Below are 22,971 nucleotides of genomic sequence, written 5' to 3'. Positions count from 1 at the left end.
ACACGATCTCCATTTTATAATTCAATTCAAAAATGGATTATCCAGACTTAATCTCGATAGTCAAGTACCGTTGCTATGATATTAAAAAATCTTCCAACCCTGATAACTTAGCTTAGAACAAAGTATACATTTTTAATTATCTATTTTAGAACTATTATAACAAAAACGCTCAGCTTTTTATCTAAATCTTACATAATGCATCTAAAAGTTTATACCGCATGTCAGTACCCGGATATGTAAATTTCTAATAACTAGATATTTTTCCAGTCAATGTTTTTTTTTCCGCCTGTCGTTCGAAAAATATGAAGAGGTATCTTGTACGTGCACGCCTGTTTTCATCTCACCCTACCCACTTTTCATGTCAGTCCATCATGCTTATGGAAATAGGGCTTGGCAATCACTATTTTCCCAATTCTCTCTCAATATACGTGGTTGGATATTTTTACCAGTTTTATAATTCTTGAGTAATAAAACTGGGCCATATAGCAAAAGCCACCAGAAATCTGTGTTGTTGCCCCTTTTCTTTGTTACTCCACAAAAACTATAGTTTGCGAAACAGTGGGACGGTATTGATGGGCGGTGTGTGTGGGGGGGGGGGGGTAACTTCACTTATCAAGAAAGACATTTCATATCATAAGCATGCAAGGAGATTGGCAGATAAGTAAATAAAAACAAAATAAAGCAACACGATCAATCAACAGCTGTTAAAAAGTGAGGTTTTACGTACATTCAAGGAGTACCACACGTTTGACACTAGTCTCTTGCACAAAACCGCTAAAACCACAAGGGCCAAACCAGTGCCAGTACTATCCCAGATCATAAATCGAGCTAACCGACAATATAGATTTAATACTGTTATTTTATTTTCACTAAAGCACACTACCTTTCTAGGATATAAAGACATTATGATGAATATATAAATACAATGATACAATAGATCTGTACCAAAATGGCGATAGACACTATCAAATATAAGAAGAATAAAAATAAAGTTGAACAGTTTTACATACCATGTATATTATACGATGTATAGACTTAATAAGGCTTAATATCACAGATAGCTGACAAAATATATTAACATGGAAATATAGTTCTGGGGGTAATAATAAATAGGACGGAATTAGAATATAATATTATACCATTCCAAAGTGTAAAGGAAATAACAGATCTTTTAAAAGCCCACGTTCGGCGTACATCTTCGCCTGAAACCGGCTTAAACGTATAAGCATAAAAAAAGGTCTTTTCTAGGAGATCTCAATTATCTTTGCTGCATATTGTTTCACTATATTATACAGTCGTCAACAGATTTTTAGTCGTAATTTAGCTCAAAATGCTGTCTCGACTATTTTGGTTAGTGGGAAAGCGGACTTGGTAGACCAATGAAGATTATGTAGCATCTGAAATGGCAATAGTTAAAGATGGTTGTCACTGGTTTATGAGCATGGAACTGTACGACCTCCATTTAAAATTATTATTTAACTTTAACCCAAAACCTAAACTGGAATACCACCTTATTTTACAGACTAGTTTTATCAAATGTATCATGGATAAAAACATTACAAAATACATTGTACAGTAAAATAAAAAGTGAGAACTTATACCTATACTTTATTTGAAAAACCATTGTAAAATGTCTCTGAACTGCGTCTTAGTAACGCTTAATACTGCAAAAGTTTTTCCAACTTATATGAACTAACTAACACAGTGGTGGTGCCAATATTTTTCAGTATGGGGAAAAGAGTGGCTGTCGGGGTACATTCCTATTAAATTTTTCAAAATATTCCAAGAGAAATAAATACGCGATATGAAATTTGTCTGGCATCTTAGCATTGATTAGAAAGGAAAACTATTATTAATTTTTCCTCTTCGGAACCCAAGTTTCCCGACGAACTGACACCTGGACATTAATCAGACAATCTACCATCTTGCAAGGAAAATATTTATTTTTACTCAAATTTAAACATATCTGGGCTTCGGTTAAGTTGTCACAAATCGAAACGTCACATAGATTTCATACGGTCATTGTCACATGTAAAAGTACGTCTCTATATGTGAATTTCTAAATAGCTATATGTAGTTGGATGATACCAATGGACTTTCGATATATCTGACTGTTGGGACAATTGTTTGTTGGGTTAATTGAATATTAAGTACATGTATAATCTGAGAGCGTTGCAAAAATGGGTGTATAATATGATACTAACAATGAACCCTCGATCGGATGTATTTTTAATATTTTAATAATTTTACTAAATGGTGGATGCGGTGTGAATGTCTAGATTAGTTCGTTGTTATCTGACACATTCCAAAACTAATTTGCCTGTATTTCATGACGACGATATTCTTTTTCCTTTATGCGAAGATTTTCAGCTAGATCTGACCGCCCACTTCTTGTCAAGGCTGACCCCAGAATGGATATCTGAAATACAAATATATTAGCTCATGAATCCAGAGAACTGTTCACAATATCTCGGCAAATGTAACGCAAGCGATCTATTACTAAACAACTCATCAAACATCTTGGCATTGATTTAGTGAACTGAAATAAAGATGGAACTATAATTGTCATGGATTAAAAATATTTAATCGAGAGAATGTGTTTTTTCATATTTTCAATCGCAGTGGTGGAAAAATATCACCACTGACTTTAATTGAACCCATTGATCAAAAATGGTGTACTGACAAATCGTTACCCCATTTTATTATAATTTGGGTTATACCTTATTAGCTGCTTTTGGTACTCTCTTTAACCACGTCATCAACATATCAAACTTGGCTTCGTCAAACGTTCTTTCACCTATATTCATATTTCTTAGTATGGCCTGGATACGAACTCTGTGTACATTTAAACAATGGGCAACTTTCTTCCACTCTTCTCCTAATTCTGTTGCTAGGTTACGCATGGTGTCCTCGTTTACTGGATCAGTTGTATTGTGTATTTTGATTGGTGCCTTTACGGGAATGGAACTGGGCTCAATGTGATACTGAAATGGCAGAAGGTTTTTTAAAAAAAATATGCGTGTAAATAAAAAGTCCAACGAATCACAAAACGTACAATCCAAATTGTCAATGTCATTGGTAAAACCCTTCAACACACACAATCTAAATTGCCCGTGTGGATGGTAAAAGCCTTCACAGTGTTCACAGCGATATAAAAAGAAACAATACACTAAGTACTAGAATAAAACGAAGTTATCGGACTTGAATCGGGATTCAAACTACAAAGCAAAGATACGCTAAACAGTAAATCTTATGCAAGAACCGATAGGAAAGCAAACATGGATAGGATAAACCAGCAAACGGCAGTTTTCATCAACCCGTCCTTGAAGTGTCAAATTTGACAATGAACCCCTCCCACGTGTATGGCGCTATTGCGTGTCGCATGTGCAGCTCAGTGGTTCTGTTAGGGCGATAAGTTCTTCATCTGTGAACATACTCTCAAAGCATGTCAAGTTTCCATGACTATTTATCATATCACAACCTGCATAGGTATTTGCATTTCAATATCCCCTACGTTTTTTTTAAGAGTATATATTGACAGGAGGGGTTAAATTGGCGACACAGACTGTGCAAATCTCCAGTGATCTCATTCCTTTCTACTCCACTTTACCAGGGGTTTATCCATGGGTATTCACGCATTCAAATCAACGACCCTTGACCGTAGCTTGATTTTACAAACCAATCAAAAACAGTGTACAAACCATTCTTAGCCCCATTGCTTACGTTCACAACAATATGGCGGCTTGTTTGATATAGCGGCTTGTTTGATGCAACAAGGTGAAGGTTACTCCCCTTCGCCATCTTCCTTTGTATTTAACGATTTGTTTGAATGGTCGATAAAAATAGCGTAGTTATCAAGCGGAGATAATGTTAATCCATTCTCCTTCATGGATGAACCCAGGGGTTAGTGGAGTGGAATGGAATGAAACCACTGAGAATACCGAGGATGTTGTCCTAGTTATTGTCAAATCCTGCAATATGGACTCAAATTTTCACGACTTCCATCTCCATCATAACCATTGTGTCAGGAACAACAGTTGATTATTTCGAATTATACCAGACTGATTATTTGTCAAACTTATTTACCTTCGGTATACTGAGCAACAGCTCACACAACAGTTCCTCTTTAATCTCGGGTTCCCTTTCTACGTCACCATCATGTTTTCGACCACCTATTGTTTTCACCACGGCTTTCTTCTCCTTATATTTTCGATAGACTTGTACAAGGCCACGGAACATAGGAAAGTTCTTTTGTAAATATTTATCCACTTCCGAAACAGAAAAATATAGTTGAGAATGCACATGTGTGTTGTAAGGCATTTGTTGTTTTGGATTATCACCAAGATCACGGATGTTACCACGGAATGTTATTTCTATGGTATCGCCTTCAGTCACACAGACTTGTATGGGAGGGCATGGTGCCTCTTCATACCCTTCTTCTGTTAGATGCTTTAGTGTTTTCTCCAGTCTGATAGCGGGTGTAACAGTCAAAGTTGCTTGAAAAGGATCGTCATTTCTAAAAAAAACAAGACAATATATTGTTTTGGATAGTATAATGCTATTGTATTTCATACCCTATCGTATGGACAAAACACCCAAGTTAAAAATCTAGTACATCACATAGGAATCTCCAAAACCTTCTAAAATGGGCATTCATATTTGTTTGATGGATTGTACACAGGAATAAACGTTAAATATTAAAATCTTAAGATCATATCTTTAAAAGAACATCAAGTCAATAGACTTGAATGCCCCCGTGCATTGATTTGCATCTAGATCATCGGTGATTGTTTGTAAATGACAATATTGACGAAGTATCTTTACTACTGTGAACAAATTCCGAAGTTTCAGTTCTACTACCATTTATATACCCACGACAAGACGCACCACAGTCTCGAGGAATCTGTTTCGGCTAAGTCTGTCCTCATAGATACGATTTTTAACTTAAAAGATCGCCCTGTTCAGCAGAAAAAATCGAAGAGCACGTACTTTTGTCTAATTATAACTTGAACAAATTTCTTATCTAAATATCCATTTAAACCTCTACCAATTTGAGCAACAGAATCTTCTGATACATTTGTTCTTGTTCTTATTACCATGAACCTGAAAATAACAACATACACTTTAAAGTGCTTAAAAATCCACATCGCACCAGGGCATTTTTAAGGGGTTTAGTGATGAGCCCTGAGTGAAAAGAGGACCTGCCTGAGGCAGCGTCGTGACTTTACGAGAAATATTTGAAAAAGCAGACGTGATTTGATTCATTCTAACATATTTCCCGGGTCATAAAGCCACCTCTATAGCTAGTGTCTTCTCTTTCTATGATTAGACGTCGTAAAAAAGAACTAACGCTGTAAATTAAATACTATTGTTTCATGATTTCAGATCGGGATATATGCGAGGGACCATAAATAAAATATGCAGTAAAATACCCGGAGTTGAGCCATGGATTATATCAACACATACAATGGAAAATTCATACCCTTGAGTGTGGAAAAATGTAATTGACTAAATTATAAAGGGTTGAAGATAGCGTAATTCTTATATTGTACCTATCACATGTTCTTGGTAGGTCAAAGGTAACTAGGTCGATTTTGGTTGCTGTTATGTGAACTTCTGGTTCAACATTCCATCTACCATTGGAATAAACTAAGAAATGTAATAAATCATTTTCATCATCTGAAAAAAAAAAATGCTAAATCGTAAGAAACGAAGCTCTCTTTACAGTGTCGAGTAGTAAAGAACATATAACTCTTCTTTCATTAGGGACACCAGTGTCAAGTAATGAAGGACATAGCCCTCCTCGGACGCCCACACCATAAAACTATAAGCATGTTTATATTCGGGACACTTCTTCCAAATGTCTGTCGAGATACACCCAGATTTTCAGCGTGATTGTATTATCTGTTAAAATGGACAACGTACCGTCACTAGAAGCATACTCTCCCATGTACCATCTATTCTGTGTTTTTTTTAAAGTCACAGCACCCTCTTCGTCATTCTCGCATTCTTCGCCTTGTTGCTGTTTTTGTTGTACTTTTGCCACTTTCTTTGCTTTTCTAGCTTCAGTTTTTTCTAGTTCTGCCAATGTCTTAGGAGCATTTTTTGGATGTTTCATTTTATCTTCTTTCATTTTTCTGATCTGTGCCAGTTTCTTAGCTTTAGCAGGATTTGGTGGACACGGTAATGTCACCTTCAAATACAATGAATGAATGGTGGCATAAGCAAATAGGTGTAGAGTTCTATTCTGATGGCAAGCTGCACACTGCTATCTTAAATCCATTGAATGCTGTGGTATGGAAACATATTGAAGACCATTATGGGTTTAAAACTTAATGAATTTTACTTCATAATTACCACAATATATCTCATTCACTAATATCATGAATAGAACCGAAAATATGCTAATGTGTCTATCAAACTAGTTTAACTTACCGTAACTGGATTTAATATATCACGGGAATCCCAATCCATATGTACTATATGACTAGAAGTTAATAAGCCTTTAGCTGCTGGATCTCTTGCTCTATAATCTTGTATTGACCCGGAATCTACATATTGAACCTACAAAAACAGATTAAGAAGTAATAAAAACTGATACTTGTAGATGCGACGAAACATATCAAGTCAAATGAGATCTTGTGTTTGATCCTGGCGAAAGAGTAACTCTTACTATTCACCCAAACCCTATTTTTACTTTTGGGATAATAGATTCTTTGCCGAAAATCAAATTTCAAGAAAGTTCATTTATTACGGTATTTAGATAATTGTGACCTGTAGCACCATGGGTCTTTTGTCAGACATGGAAAGCGGGCCCACCAAATCCGGTCGCCACACCCGGCGTATAACCCATGCATTCTTTATTACTACATATCTTAGGAGCCTTTATGATCGTCTAGTATTTTCACTTGTCGTCTTTGGCATCCCCTTCACATTGTGTATTCTCTTCTTCGTATCTATGTCAGTTAAGACGTTCGTCTTACCAGGAATAACAATGCAACAGTTCGGTTTTACATGTTATATATCAAGCTGCTTACATATGGTACAATGTATAATAGAATAAAGTCATTCTCTCAAGCCCCATCCAGCCAGACTCGCTGGAGCGAGTCTGCTGATAGAAATTACTACATCAAATGGTCTAGGAACTCAGATGGTAATATCTCCGGAATCTAATGAAAATCTGCCTTAAAGGTTTGCCAGGATTTATTTTATAGCACCCATATGGACATCACGTACAGACTAGGCTATTCATGTCCCCGAACCTGTGCAATTACTGATATGATTAGTTACTTAAGCCAAATGATGCAATTAGTAAATTTTCAATCACGTGTGATCTGGTGATATTTTGTTGACACATAGAACTAGCTATGTTTTGGTTCTATAACTCTTTTTATGTGTCAACCTGTCACTCATATTTTTAGTGCATATTTAGTACAATTAGCCAAAGACATTAATTAATACAATATAATGCCATCATTAATTGTAAGAACAAAATCTGTAGCAATATTGCTACAGGCCATGACAGAGACGGGTATCTACTCAAACTTCAAATGGAAATCTTGACAGGATTCCTGTTTTCTATTAGAAATCAAATGTAATATTCTGAAGTCCGAAAGAAACTATACGAAACGTAGCCTATATACTGAGATTGTTAAATAATATATAGTATATGGAAAACCAAATTAAAATACAATTTAAATCACCGAATACAGTATAAAAGCTTTTTGGGGGTATAATACATTTTGGTGGTTTAGTAAAATACTGAAACACGGATTAGAATTTGTCTAAGTCTTTTTTTTAAATTATATTTTAATAACTAAAGAGCAAATATTTGAAGAAGAATATATCTACCTGTAAAAGTAGGTTTTGTCTTTCTTGTACGGTGTCTTTTGGAAAAGAAAAGGTAATTCTCTGATCAAATGAAGATGTTATTTTTGAAGCTTTGCGTGTGAGGGTTACATAATCCTGTTTAAATCTGGACATCACCACCAATATACCCGGATGTTTAACTTCTGCTTGAGCAAATTTCATATCCTACAACACAGAAATCGTCCTACATGTAATATTAATCTAAAAAAAATATCAATTCAGGTGTTTCATCTTTAAAATTCAGAAATTTAAGAGATGACTGAGGAATCCAGCGAATATCTCTTTAAGTATTCAGGGTAATATGGTTTGTCACGAGGTTAGGCCTTATATTAGTTTCGTTACCCACTGGAGCTGCTCCATGCGACCACAGGCATTTAGGACGGAATAGGATAAAGCCATGCTAATTAGTGTAACTTCTGATAACCGTTTTAATAAGTATCTGATAACATATACTGGTATGGACAAAATGGTCAGAAAACTAGGTTCTGTCATGTTAAAGACACTTCTGAAGCTTTCAATAAAACGTCTGGTTTACCATCATACCTTCCTATTATCGAAAGATACTTCTTTAGTAGGAAGATCTACCCAGGCACCACCTACATCTGTTTTGACAATAACTTCTCTATAATTAGCTGCTGCTCGAGTTTGAAAGTGGGGTATACCAATAAACACTGGATCCTGAAAGATGTTCATAAAAATGTTTCAGCTATATACATCTATATACTAGATAGGTAAATAATGTATAACAATACAAATCTATCTGGCATCTGAATAACGCAGTGACCCCATTTACGTGATCACACATCATGGGTATTTAATACGCTATTGACAAAAAAGTAGTCGGATACTGCGATGGACAGCATTCAACATACATATATATAAAGTCTACTGTTCTTGGATTGTCGATATGATACTTGTGAAAATAGAACAAGTTTATCATAGGGTCCCTTTTATCCTTTCAGCGAAAAAGATAACTTTACCTACCTGAAATTCGGTTTCATTATGAACAGATTTAATTTCTAAGACTTCACTGACTAGTTCTTCGTGGTCATTAAATGTTACATTAGCTTCAGTTCTCTCGATAATTTCACACTTAACTAAATCTAATCCAAATTTAGTAGGATGACCTCTTACTGAACAGATGATTGGCGGTTGTTCATTCTCCTCATCACTTCTTTCCAAAATTCTGAAATTACATTACAGTCGAGTAATGCCAATACCCATTTCGAATAGATACTAAAAATATGGCCTATCAACATCGAAAAAGGAAACCGAGCCCTATTGGAATTGTGACGACATATCAACAATTGAAGTCCGTAAATTGATGCGCAATTTTCCTTGGACAAAGCATGCCAAGTTTTATGTCGACCGTACTTACATTGGTGGAACTTTTTGTCCCGAGAAGAATAACAAAAGAACAACTAGAACTCTTAAAGAGTACGGACGTGTTTCGGTATGTCACGTCACGTTACGTCACGCCTTGTCACGCCAACATTCCAGTTACACCATAAATTATTGAGTATAGTAACATTCAATACCTATTAAAGTGGAAAACCTGTCATTTTGAACTCTTAATAAATCCAATATGGCGGCCAAGCGGTTGAAAATGTTATGGAACAAGCTCTTTGAAAATGAGCTAACACCACCATGTCATTATTTGTGGATTTTTAAAATGGAGAGAACTATTCATGTTCGGGAAAAATCGGAAGGTCTCGATAATTTCCGGAAGTTTCCGGAAGCCGTCACAAAACTTTGAAGGCATTGGTGTGTTTCTTATTCCTATAAAGTTTCAACTTGATACCTCAAATAGTGACGGAGATATGCCATCTTGAACGTCGAAAAATTGATGAAGAAAACTTTCGCAAATCCTTGATGCGAATATTAATCGCGCGAACTTCCGAATTTCGAAAAACGTCAGTCAGAGCCAATATGGGATTCGTCCAAATAATCCAAAAATGAAAGCCCGAAGAAGATCCGTTGAGAAATAACCGAGATATGGGCAATTGATTTTGACTTATTTTATCAAAGGCGGGAAAGGGAGTGTAAGAACGGGGCGGATATGCTTACTACAACACATACAAGAATTCCATGAAAAAAATGCACATAGCTTATAATTTCTATTTTACTTGTGTATTATAAATTCATAAGCTTACTCGAGAACTGGCCATTTTTCTCGTTCACAGAGCGGTATTTTATCTGAACTGTTAACTTCACGTCTTCTCCATTCTGCTTCTTTAGCTTGTCTTGCGTGTTCTTCTTTTCTTTCTTGTTCTTCTTTCTTCAATCTCTCTTCCTCAGCTATCCTTTCTTGTTCTGCTTTCTTCTCTCTCTCCACCTTGGCTTTAAAATCTATTTCTTCTTGTATCTGTTCAGCCTCCATTTTGGCGCGCTCGGTGGAAATCTGTGCCCTAACTGCTGTACTCTCTGTCTCTGCTGATATTTTAATGGCCTCGGCTACGTCAAAGTGGGCAGCTGCAACTTCTACGTTGATTTTTGCTAATTTCTCGTGTAATTCCTTTTCTTCTATACTCGTATATTCGTCATCTGAAAAGACCAGGCCCTAATTAAATTCTGGTTATATACCAAGATCTAAAAATGTACTAATAAAATAATAACTGTTCATTAATGGTCACCCGTATCTCGTTATTGGTAGTTATGAAGTTGTTGTTTTTTTTTCAGTTACAGCTGGTTTATGGTTACAGTATTTCCAGAAAGCAGACATGCCAAAATTCTCTTAAAGAGGTAGATGCGGATAGCTAAATTACTAAATACAGGCACCATAAAATAGTTAGATCTTCTGTCATCTTATCAAAAGGAGGAGGAAAAGAATTCAGCCATTCGAGTGTATGTCCAGTTTAAATGAGGACTAAAACATTATGGCAGCTACAATAAAGTATATCTGTATTTACACTTGTATAAGTCTATAAAACACCTTCACTATCTATAAGTGCGATATAAGTACTGACTACCTAACTGAACGTGTAGCAATAATATTTGTATACAAACATATCGCATGGCAATAAACGTAATGTGCCCCCAGTTTTGAACTTTACATGGCTGTATTATCTGCAGTATTTGTAAATATGAAAGACGTTTTATTTTTAAAACCTTTATTGTGTCTCCTCAAACAGTCTTTATACTTTTCTTCGAGATGATTACACACGAGGGAGGTAGTGAATAGAACACAAGTAAACACTATAATAATGTTTATAAAAGACTATTGTTTGTATTTGATCGTGTTAAATGTAGCATTGTGTTATAGAAAGGGGCATGAAATAAATGTACATTTATAAAATATTCCCGGAACAAAGACTGTATAAACAGGAAACAGAACAGAATAAGAAAAGAGACGTGGGTGTTTTGTTTGGGTGTTGGTTTGGATGTGTGTATGGGTGTGAGAGTAGGGGTGGTGGGGGGGCTGGCACTGAACGGAACGGAAGGCCACCTTAACGACGGAGCAGAATGACTCAATGGAAGCAATAGCAGTAAGGAAGGTACGAAAAGGGAAATGAAAGAAGGGCACCTTAATAAGGGGCGGGAACCGGGCCGAAGAACAGTGAATGATTAATTTTGATATATGTAAAATATAAGTAGAGAATATCAACACAAACCCCTTTTGCCTGGAATTTTATTCGTGCATTAAAAGGTCAATTTAGATTGTAATATCTTCAATCCAAAAATACCCTAAACGAAACCAAAACGGGCTGTCTGGCGTAAGACGCACACCTCTTAATTTATCCACTATGGATACTGTCCCACGATCTAAAACTTACAACGGAAAGATACCTTTGTCCTATATCGCGTAAAAAAGCTGAAAGTATCATAATATGTGCAAATTTATGCGTCTTCCTTGAATCCTAATGAATAACCCCACCGACTTTAAAACAAATCCCCCAATAACGTTGCCTTTATCGTGCTTAGATAACTGCAAGATTTGCGAATGAATTTACATTGACCAACTGATCACTCCTTATAAATTATGAAAAATAAAATCCATAGAGAGCTCAATTTGAGTTGACAAGAAACACGGACGCAGGACCGACCGACGCACTAACTAAAGGTATATAATTATATAGATACTCGCGTAGCTAGGTAAAAACTTACGGTACTTACAAATGTTAATATTTAATATAAATGTATGTCAGACAGATTTCTAGAGTTCAAACATTTCAATTATGCTCTTACTGAGATAAGTTATAAATCAACAATAAAGGATTTAAGTGTTGGACCCGGGACGATATATTTAATTAATAAATTACATATCAGTATTAATACTGTGTCAATATTACAAGCTTCGCCAATTGATACACGGATCAAAATAATTGAAATGTTTAGTACAAATCGATCTATAAGACCTTACTAACCTCATAAGAATACAAATTGGTTTAAAGGATATAAGACATAGATATTCCTATCTGCATTATGTATAATTGATTAAATGTTTTGATTCATAAATTATTTAATAATATCAAAAAAAATATCGGTGGAATAACAATGCTGCGTGAAAAATGACATTTATTAATGTACCCATTTGAGTATTTGTAGACCAATTAAGGAATATATCAGTACATTTTATTCAAGTAAATGTACTGCAAATCACCCACTGACCTGGTAAATTCTAATATCACTTATTAACAAATAACAGAAAAGAAGAAAAACAGATTTTGTACGTTATTAATATTAATAAGTCTTACCTGGTTTCTACCCTCTATATTTTTTAATCTACCGTTATATATACATTCATGCTTTATTACAGGTAAGTGTCTGTGTATATGAAAAGATAGGGCTTGACCCCAATTTATTCCTGTTTTTATTTGTGATAAGCAGAACGACGTCGTATATAGATAATAAGAGAAATATGTATTAGATACGCTCACTTATCAAACATAAAACCAATGTTACTTACTTCGATTCTTTAGTTTTTATACAAAATACTGACCCACTATTATAACCTATTTTAACTCATTTCATTTCATTCCATTCAATATAATTACCTTTCTTGCCTATACATTAAGATAAAATGGCAATATGGCCAATTTCAAATTAAATTTAAAGCCAGACGAGTGCCGTTCCATAAATGCCCCCCAAAATTATATTTCTTACCAACGTTAAGATAAAATGGCAACATGGCGAGTTTCAAAATAAATTTTATGCCAGACGAGTGTTGTTCTTTAAAATAAATAATGCCCCAAAACAAGGCGAGCGTAAAAAAACATCTCGATCAAACCCACTTCATTTATATTGTTTAAATGGCATGTAGTAATTGACAAGCATAAATCAAATAAAGATAGAGACGTAAAGTGTGGAAATATGACCACAGGGCAGCTAGACACATGTTTCGAAATAAAAAGACAGCCATAGACAGCAACTTATCCAAAAGGAAGACTCTGGGTTTTGACCAAATTTGATAAGAATCCTTCATGCCCCCAAGAAATCTGAAATGTATCTCTGAAACAGAAAGACAGCCATAGACAGCAGCTTATGCAAAATGAAGACCATGGGTTTTGACCAAATTTGAAACCTGTATGCCCCACCCCCCCTAAAAAAATAATTTGAAACGTATCTCTGAAACAGAAAGTCCTAGAATGCTGAAAGTTAGCAGGGATTATCCTCGTCGATCACAAGGCTTCACACCAATTTGGAAATCAATAGGATTCCCTTTCTCAGAGTCCTTATGTTCCACACCAAAATTGTAGGCACTGTCGCATTGACAAGGTGGTCGTGGAAAATTGAAAATCGATAGAGTTCATAGGGGTTGCGGACCGTAATGGCAGATCAATGGGATTCATCTTCCTACAGTCCAAATGCTTCACACCGAACCTGTAGCCCATATCGCGTGCACAAAAAAACAAGACAAGTGGGGCGGGGGGGAATTTGAAACCAATCAGTTTCGGAAAATGTGAATATAAAAATAACTAAATGGGATACTAATTACCTGTTTTATCACATGGACGTTTCAACAAAGCTTCACTAGTCCCCATCCAGCAATTGCCCATTTTACGAATAGATCACCAACTTTGAAACACGCCATTTGACATCATGAAGACAAATTCGAAATCTTGTAGTAAGCAACTTTTCTGAAGGTAAGTCAAGCGCAGGGTAGGAATGGGAAGACGAAGAGGCAAATATGCGGCCATAATCCCATGGATAAAGACGCAGTCGTAACTTTTGAGATACAATGTCGACAAATGTTTTCTAGGAATAAAGAAGAGTCAGCAGTGACAGGGATGTTAGGGCGAAAAAGCCGTAGTCTCAACTCTGTAGTTAAAGGCCCAGTCTTGTGTTTTGAGATACATTGTCTAACAGATACTTTCAAGTCCATTCTCGGCGCCATCTAACGCCTTGCTCTCGTGTACAAGTGATATTGTCTTCCCACCTTATGAGATAATATTGATTTATTTTTAATGCAGCTGGGTTTCCCTGACAATCTACACCTCATTGGGTGTAAGGAAAGTTACCCAGTGTTCACACTTTCCACAGTCGAGAACCAAACCAAATCAGGTTCACATTACAAGAACGGCAAAGAGAGAGAGAGAGAGAGAGAGAGGGGGGGGGGATATGTTGTTCTTTTTTGGTTTCAGTATGTTACAATAATAAATCTTAGAACTCATCTAGTTTTGTTCTTTACACAATGTAAATAACAGCATATATAAAGCATAGCGCGTTGATGGTCGTATATTATCTTTTCTGGTAAGTGTCATGTTTCTATCCTTGTTTCGCATTTACCTCAAAATAACCTAAGCAGGTTTTCCACTAAATTCAAATGTTATGAAACGGAAAGTTGTTGGGCTTTTACAGAAATCTTAGAACTTCAATTTATTTTATCAATTTTGACGAAAGGGCAAGTAACTTGGTTGTGTTTTTTAAAATTTAAAAATCGTTCTTTGCGAATAATGTTTTGTTATCTAAAGACTTACCGTTTAAAGTGCATAAAATTCCCTTTTTTAACAATTTTAACGAATAGTTATAGACAGTAATCCAAACACTGATTATATCGAAATATACAATACATAAAGTCTACTACGTGAAGAGCACTGACAAGTAAAATAGCAGATCTAGGTCGAATTAACAAGCATATATAAGTAAAAAATATATATAAAATTAATGTATGTATATCATAATGTATTGTGTGATATCAATGCATTTAGATAAATGAAAAAAGAAATCGGTTTTATTGTATCGATATGAAAGAGATCTTTGTTACTTCCCTTGTCATTGTCACAAGTTATATACGTGTAGATACATACATATAGCGACATTCCAATGTTTATTGCAACAATACACGCTATAATATAATATAAAATATGAAAAGATCACTTTACTAAAGAATATATTAGCGCTTTTGATAATCAATGATAGTGATTGATAAACCACGGCATACTGTCTAATGTTACTCAATAGTACTTTGCAATAGAAAGCTTCCGAATCTATCTTTTAAATTTGATGAAAGGTATACAGCATGTTTCTTCTAAGCTCTTTCCAGATTAACTATTTAGCAATTAAAAACAAGTGCATGCAAAATGGAGTGATTTAATAAGAACAATTTTGTTTTAAAAAATCATAAATTAAAAAACATATGCCCATCAGCAGTTTTTCCACCATGGTGGAATTTAAATGAAATTGCAAACACATCGATTTCTTGAAAAGCGAATAGCTTACAAAATATAGATCTGATTAGCTAAAGCAATAAACCCCAAAACACAATTTGAAAGCTTAAAAGCTTATTAGTCTTTTCTAAATTAAAGGCCTGAATTCTTAATAATACCGGTGTTGATTTATAATAAAGGCTCACAATGACTAATATCTTTCTAATAAAATACAAATACTGAAATTTTGCGAAATGAATTGATTCGATCATTACGTTATAACTGAATCGTTAATGAATATTTTTGTATGTTATGTTGCTTAAGCAAGCCGAACAATTTTTGCCAATTGGCTGAGAACTGATTCTCGTATATTCACGTAAAGTAATGAACTCAGATTTGAGAAGCACGTACAGCACCAAACAGGATGTTAAATAAACCATGGTTCATACGTCCGAGACGCGCGAACTGTGAAGAGGCTATAGACAGATTTTCTCGAGAGTTCTTAATTGTAGCCTACATATTATTGTGTTGTTCTGTTACATTCCCATAGACATTGTGTTTTGGCGAATATACCCCCTCATTGGATTTTATGGCCACCCCTCTGGCCTTTGCTTTTATGATTTAATAATATTTAATGACATAATAATGATTCCTATTGAAGTACACTTTACAACAGCTTCTATGCCGTGTATTGAGATTTACTAAAATAAACAAAAAGGAGTCGTACCGTCTTGTAGTTCAAAGGCCTGTCGTGTCACACTCATGTGGATATTTTCTTTAACGGTCTTCATACGGTTCCTTAGTTCTTCTAGGTTTCTCTGGGAATCCGCAGTATAAATTTTATAATCTTCAATGGATGCAGATATGTCAGATACTACAGAAATTAAGTCATCAATAGGGTAATTGCCATCAAGGGAAGTAAATTTAGGCGATGAAAATAAGTCCACGTAATCACTGATACTCGTATTAAAGGACTTGATATCAAAATCCCGTGGAACTTCTCTTCTAATACCAGCTGAAACACTTCTTGGTTCTCTATATCGAGATTCGCGATTAGGATCAATATGAATTCCATATGATTCTGGAGTCTTTGGCGGGCTCCTTGGTGGTACTTTGGTCTCGACATCGCTATTTTGGTCCAGGCTAACTTCTGATTCCCGTTTCTCTATCTTTCCTTCACAATTCCCATTCTGGGAATCATGAATGTAAGATGGAGCATCTTCGCGAAAAGGTGTACCAGCTCTTGGTGGTGTTTCTGATTTTGCATTGTCCGTATTTGCTTTCTTTTCCTGGTTTGCATTATTAACACCTGATTTGCGTATCTTTGTTTTTTCGGTTTGTTGTTTTGAGTAAGCTCTGTTATCGTTACCCACTCGGTGTGCTTGTCGTTTGCTGCCGTGGTGGGCGTGTTCGTTTATTCTGCGTTCACCGGGCATCTTGTACCATCTTACCTGTAAAATATAAAACGATACACATTTATAAGTCTTACAAATTGTGTAATAAGTAATACTCTTCACTGATCTTCATGAATAAACATACCTTATGTCAAATATTATTATAGAGAACAATAGTCGGCACTGTCTAAAAATCCCTCTAAAATCAAATAACTGATATAAACCAACATTTCCTATAGCCTAATCCTTAGAGTAAAGGTATACGGTTTTTGACTGGGAGATGTAGCCACTTGTTGTTCTAAGTCTGCATTAATGACCTTTTCAAAAGGAACTTGATTTTATATTGACCTTTATATCTACAATAATATTACTGGCTATAATCTTGTAAGAACATATATAAAACACCAAGTATATAGTCTCAAAATTAATAAATCTAGAGATATAAAACACTGTGTCTTAGATCTTAGTACCACTTGAGATTCGAGGGGTATTTCTTAAGTTGAATATGGTATGTCCTACAAGGGGATTAACTACAATAATAAGTTAAAGGTATTTTTTTATACTTCAGATGCATTGCTTTAGGTTCAAGTATTGTTTATTACATGTATAATTATGCCTCTGGTGATAATACTATAGGGAGGATAGAGTGTCGCAGTTTTATTCCTTGCGTTTCGTTTTATTCAATACCATTTGACCCCATATACTCAGGTGTTTTAACTTTAGTTTATATATTATTGATATGATATAAATGTTATAGTATGAATATTTAAAATTAATATCCCTTAATGTATTCGTGGTAACATTTGCCCCTATTTTTCCCACCAAATTATGTGTTCGCCAATAAAGGGCTATAACTCTATAAACTTTTCTTCTTAATTCTAGTAAAATGAATTGTGAAGATTATTTTGTGATTTAAAAAACACGACATTTAAAATCGCTGCATAGTCACCTTTATACATATTAGATTGGTCAATTTATTTAGTAAAATAGTGTTGATGGTAGTTTGCAATATAGAACTGCAAATATTCCAGTTTTCCATACATAAAATCCCTAATAAATCTTCAGCAATGTATCAAGCACAAATTAGCAAATACATTGTTTTTCATGCAAAAGGTGTCATTCTCGAACACTATTAATCAATTACTTACCTAACTTAAAAGCAATCTGGACTATGAAACTACATCTATCTTACATCACACTTCGTTTAGAACTGACTAAATTAACCACAACTTTAGACTACATTAGATTGATATCGTAACCTAACACTATACCCAGTTTATTTCTCATTAAAGAAATCACGTTAATGGTGATAGAAGAATACCAAATTACCTGTATATATTCTTATCGGGATATAGTAAACATGATAGCGACCATGAGTCTTTTAAACCGATAATTGCAAGCGACGGAAGACCGCACCACATACAACTTTATACAAAACACATATTCGGAAAATGAGAGAACACAAAATAATCTATACGAGGACGATCAAAAGCGGAAATGTCATTCTTTGAAGCAATTTCCACTCCACTATAAATCAAGATAAATTTTACTACTGTTCTTGAGTAATTTCACTTTAATTAGAGTTTACCAAATTTATTAATGTAATAAATAACTTTATACTTTATTGCCTCTATTCTGAATGTGTCATTTCTTGATGCGAACTTTCAACAGATTAATCATTTGTGTCCAATAGCGTGATATCTGATTTGGTAATCTGTAAACGGTATCGTAATAATATAGGACACCTTTTTTTCTTTTAAAGATGGCGGTAAATAGTATAACTTATAGTTAGCGCCAGAGAGGTAGAATGGCATGTTCAGTTACCATGGAATAGTAAAAATGTTTTAAGCGAAAATCAATATATCAATGTTTAAACAATCACCGCCCATATCAACTATACGGTATTAAATGACAGCTTATTGTTTTAGGTGGAATCCAATAGATCAATATTATACAAATAAAATTTTATCACCTTTACATGGCCAAATATAATCTATAAATAAGATAATGGTTATCAATCAGATGCCAGACATAACAAAATATAAAAAGATTCAACCTTCACTAAAAGTCGTCGTTGGTCTTACTTAAAGGAGCTAAATCGCTAACATTTGGGGCCTAGAAATTGACAAAAGTGGGTCGCAACGCATATAATACTGTAATATGAATGTATATAAATTGATTTACATTCAATGGTTTCCGTTTTTACTCCAATTTCAAATCAGTTATGTTCGGCGAAATAAGCCAGCAGTCTCAAGCGAGTGCAAATTTCTAGCGTCTGGTTATTCCAGTCTACATACGCCTTTTGATTTGGAACAATGTGTCTAGCCTCGTCCCTCGAGTCTCTTGATACAACTGGGGCTGAAGCGCATTATGGTACACGATTCGTGTACCAATGGTAAAATGTTTATTTTGTCTTAAATATTGGATATCAAAAGCCCATCTTTTTCCGGTAAGATCACAACATGAATGTTGATTTAATTTGACAAATAAATCAATGTTGAAGATTTTGGATGATATTGAGTTAGAGACTTAGCTACTTTAACCGGTTGACTATACATTGCCAGGGCAGTGATCTTCAGTAACTGTTCTTGTCTAACAACTGTGTTTTGTTATTTATTGGGTTTTTTGTTCTTTGGAGGGGAAGGGGGTGCATCTTTGTCATTTGTTTGGGGGTTTTGCGCGCGGGTGGTAATGGTTTTGGTTTGTTGGGCTTATTTAGTCCTTTAATCTCTATCTCGTATTTTCATAGCATATCAAGTAGCATTACCTTATTAGGCCAAGAGAATATATTAAATCTGGACGCCTATAAAATAAGTTATTGTTTTAAAAGTGTTTTCTACTGTTAGATGGAAATAAAAATAGATAGTAATCAGAGTAATATTGTCTATAATGACCTATATCCGTGATAAGGTGGTTTATCATAATGCTTCAATGATCAAGTTGAATAAAATACGTTATATTGATTCCACGATTACAAGGTCACAAGTTGTAACACTATCTATAATAAATAAAAATAATCAAAACTGTTAATATTATTGATCAAGTTCAATAAATTAATCTCATGTTATATTTTTTAAAAAGTGCAGTGTTACGAAGCTGTCTAAATCTAAGCAAAATTAATTCATTTACTGGTGGATTTTGGAGACCTTCAAATTTGCTGAAAATGTTTTTAGTTCTATTACCAAACAAACATAATGAAACAAATGAGACGAGTTAGATCTTTTTTTAATCTCGTCTTGAACCTATTTAGGTTGACCCATAAAAAAATGTCTACGTCATTATAGCTCATTATGTCACCTGTGATTGTAGATGTTTAACTGAAGGAATGTGGGATAATACAGTTACATAATAGATGTTTTTTTTACATGTCCTAAATCAGCCACCGTAATATGTGGCAAATGCAATTTGAAATAAACTGTCATGTCAACAATATTTAAGGGAACCTTCCCCGACGTCATGTGTGGATACATGTTGGTTTATGAATCCAAATCAAACGCCAAAATATAAATACACGGTCCATTTACCGTGACTGAATATTTCAGCTCGGAATACGAACAAATTTAACAGTTCAGAATTGATTGTCTAAAAGTGATTCACAGAAGTATAGTCAAATGTATTCATTTAAATATAATCGGTACTGTGTTCCTTTCTTTTAATATTTTTTTTCTGTTTTTTTTTTTTTTTGCGAACCATATTCTTAGATTACTTAATCAATGGCGGATTGGGGTATCTCTATTTCTTGGCAAATAGTTCTTTTCTGTCACGACCTCCTGTGAGCTAGACAGGACTGGAGCGTAAATCCTAGATACAAATCAATTATTAATTATACTGATTAAGCAACCCAACAAAGCCAAGATCTATTTAAAACAGCTTTAAACCTTAAAATGGCGTGTACGAGTTTTGACTTTATATATAAATACATGTACTGAAAAAATTATTATAATTGTGTATAAAATATGTCACGTTAGTAATGAAACTATCTCTTAAATCTATAATAATAAACCATGTTGATTTTATTTACATTCTTTTAATATTATATAGCCTAAACTTACATAAACAACAATGTCATGGACTATAAACATCAAATTTATGTACATTAGATAATAAAAATAACCAAGTCATGAATATGAACATTCGTATAAAACTGTTGAAAACAATTCATTTACAACTCCATCAATCCTAAGCTAGAATCAGATACAATTTGGTTATAATAGTTTTGGAATAAAACATTAAACATTGTACGTGGTCATTTTCAGACTAATACGAGTCCCGGCTGAACAGTTCTAAGCCTGAACAGGATAGATAAGTTGGGTTGAAACAAACTTTTGCCACCACCAAGGACGATCATTGAATGAATCATAGTCATAAGAGCTGCAAATGTACCAGACTATCTTGTGAATCTACCCATTGAAATCACCAGAAATGGACAAAACTGGCTATAGGGCAGTCATCAAGTACCTGCAACTGAAAGGACTAACCTCCAGCCTTGACAATGACCCGCGTTTTGGAAGACCATCAACAGCAACCATTCAAGAAAACATTACCCAGGTGCCTGACATGGTGATGTCTGATCGACATTTGACCACTCGACATATTGCCAGTGTTGTGCGCATCTCTCATGTGAGGGTTGACCACATTATTGCCAACGAGTTAGAAATGACAAAATCTTCTACAAAATGGGTTCCAAAGCTCTTGACTGCAGATAAGAAACGTGTCAGATTCCTGACGTCCCGTTTTGAAGTAGATCCTATAATTTTTAGCCAGATTTGTAACCATGAATAGGACCTGGATTCATTACTTTCAACAAGAATCCAAAATTCAGTCTAAACAACTGAAACATCCAGAGTCGACAGCACCCCAAAAAGCCAAATCGATTCCTTCTGCTGGAAAGGTGATGGCTTCAGTCTTTTGGGATTCCAAGGGTATTCTGACTATTTGGAAAAAGACCAATGGAAGATATTATGCTGACCTACTGAGACAGATGCGTGAAGATATCAAAGCTAAGCGACGGGGAATGCTCACTAAAGCTGTTCTGTTTCACCAAGACAAAGCCCCTGTTCATAAATCGGTGAGTGTCATGTCAGCAATCCATGATTGTGACTTCGAACTCATTGACCACCCAACTTACCCGATTTGGCCCTGTCAGACTTCCACCTGTTTATAAAAATGAAAAACCAACTAGTCGGTCGTTATTTTCCTAGTAATGATGGCGTCATGTCAGCTGTGAACTAGGGTGGTTGAAGAAAACTTTTTCCTGAGCGGCACCCAGGCCTAGCAACATCGTTGGCAAAAGTGTGTACATACGTCGAAGTCTGTTTAGAAAAAAATGGAAACCATCAACTTTATACAAGTATTTCACAGATAGGTTTAGATCTTTTCAGCCACCCCTTATATCCCCGTTGAAACTAAACAACCAATAAACTATGGTTACTTTAAAGTTGACTATGAAAAGGGTCAGAAATCTGAAAACCTCAACATTACAAGACTTCTGTATTACAAACCACCTCAAAACTATACGAGAAATAAAACACAATAACAAATACGACATTATAATATAATCTATGTAATTCATACGATAGTCTTTTTATATTAAAAACAACACATAAAAACCATAAATTAATATAAAATAAATATGAAATAAAAATAAATATAAAATATAATACAAGAAAAACAGAAACATAAATTATAAGAAGGCTTACTAACGTACCTGATGTGTATTTACAGTCTATAGATATCCTTTATGTCAATTAAATCCAATAAGAACATAGGTATATAATAGCCGACAGTCAATCTATATAGTATACACAGTCCATTATTCTATTATCATGTATATTCCATAAACTATGTATGTATATATAAGTAAAATGGATTTATATAGTTAACCTCTATCTCACTGTCACTAAATCTATATTTACACTGATCGTAGAAAACTAGTTGTAAACAAACACAACCCACTTCTAATCAACCCATACCTTATCAATCATATACACCTAAAATATATCTATAGGCTAAATATCATAAAATAGGGTTAAAGAGAAAGGTTGCCCTAAGGATGGTCGATGGAATTGTATTGTTTTAAGCCCGATCGATGGAATTGGGAGGAATCGAATGGAATTGGCTGG

At 34.7% G+C, this 22,971-nt stretch overlaps 1 protein-coding gene across 3 annotated transcripts; it reads right to left on the bottom strand.

Moving 5' to 3' along the window:
• Window positions 1–841: 841 nt before the first annotated feature.
• Window positions 842–22,701, bottom strand: LOC126815539 (uncharacterized). Of its 3 annotated transcripts, XM_050541229.2 has the most exons (13): window positions 22,557–22,701; window positions 16,183–16,906; window positions 10,023–10,413; window positions 8,854–9,055; window positions 8,413–8,547; window positions 7,852–8,034; window positions 6,436–6,564; window positions 5,926–6,193; window positions 5,553–5,679; window positions 4,990–5,103; window positions 4,087–4,516; window positions 2,721–2,984; window positions 842–2,419 (listed from the first exon to the last, which is right to left on the bottom strand). In XM_050541229.2, the coding sequence occupies exons 2-13, from the start codon at window positions 16,889–16,891 to the stop codon at window positions 2,312–2,314; spliced, it is 3,060 nt and encodes a 1,019-aa protein (XP_050397186.1). In that variant the 5' UTR covers window positions 16,892–16,906; window positions 22,557–22,701; the 3' UTR covers window positions 842–2,311. The 3 variants fall into 3 exon arrangements, with proteins under 3 accessions (XP_050397186.1, XP_050397188.1, XP_050397189.1); XM_050541231.2 differs by lacking the exons at window positions 16,183–16,906; window positions 22,557–22,701 and adding an exon at window positions 14,787–14,922; XM_050541232.2 differs by lacking the exons at window positions 16,183–16,906; window positions 22,557–22,701 and adding an exon at window positions 10,648–10,830.
• Between the last annotated feature and the right edge of the window lie 270 nt (window positions 22,702–22,971).

Source organism: Patella vulgata, chromosome 3 (genome assembly GCF_932274485.2).
Source record: "Patella vulgata chromosome 3, xgPatVulg1.2, whole genome shotgun sequence".
In the NCBI taxonomy this organism is placed as follows: Eukaryota; Metazoa; Mollusca; class Gastropoda; family Patellidae; genus Patella; species Patella vulgata.
Note: the sequence above shows the minus strand (reverse complement) of the source record. Positions and strands in the feature narration are given on the sequence as shown.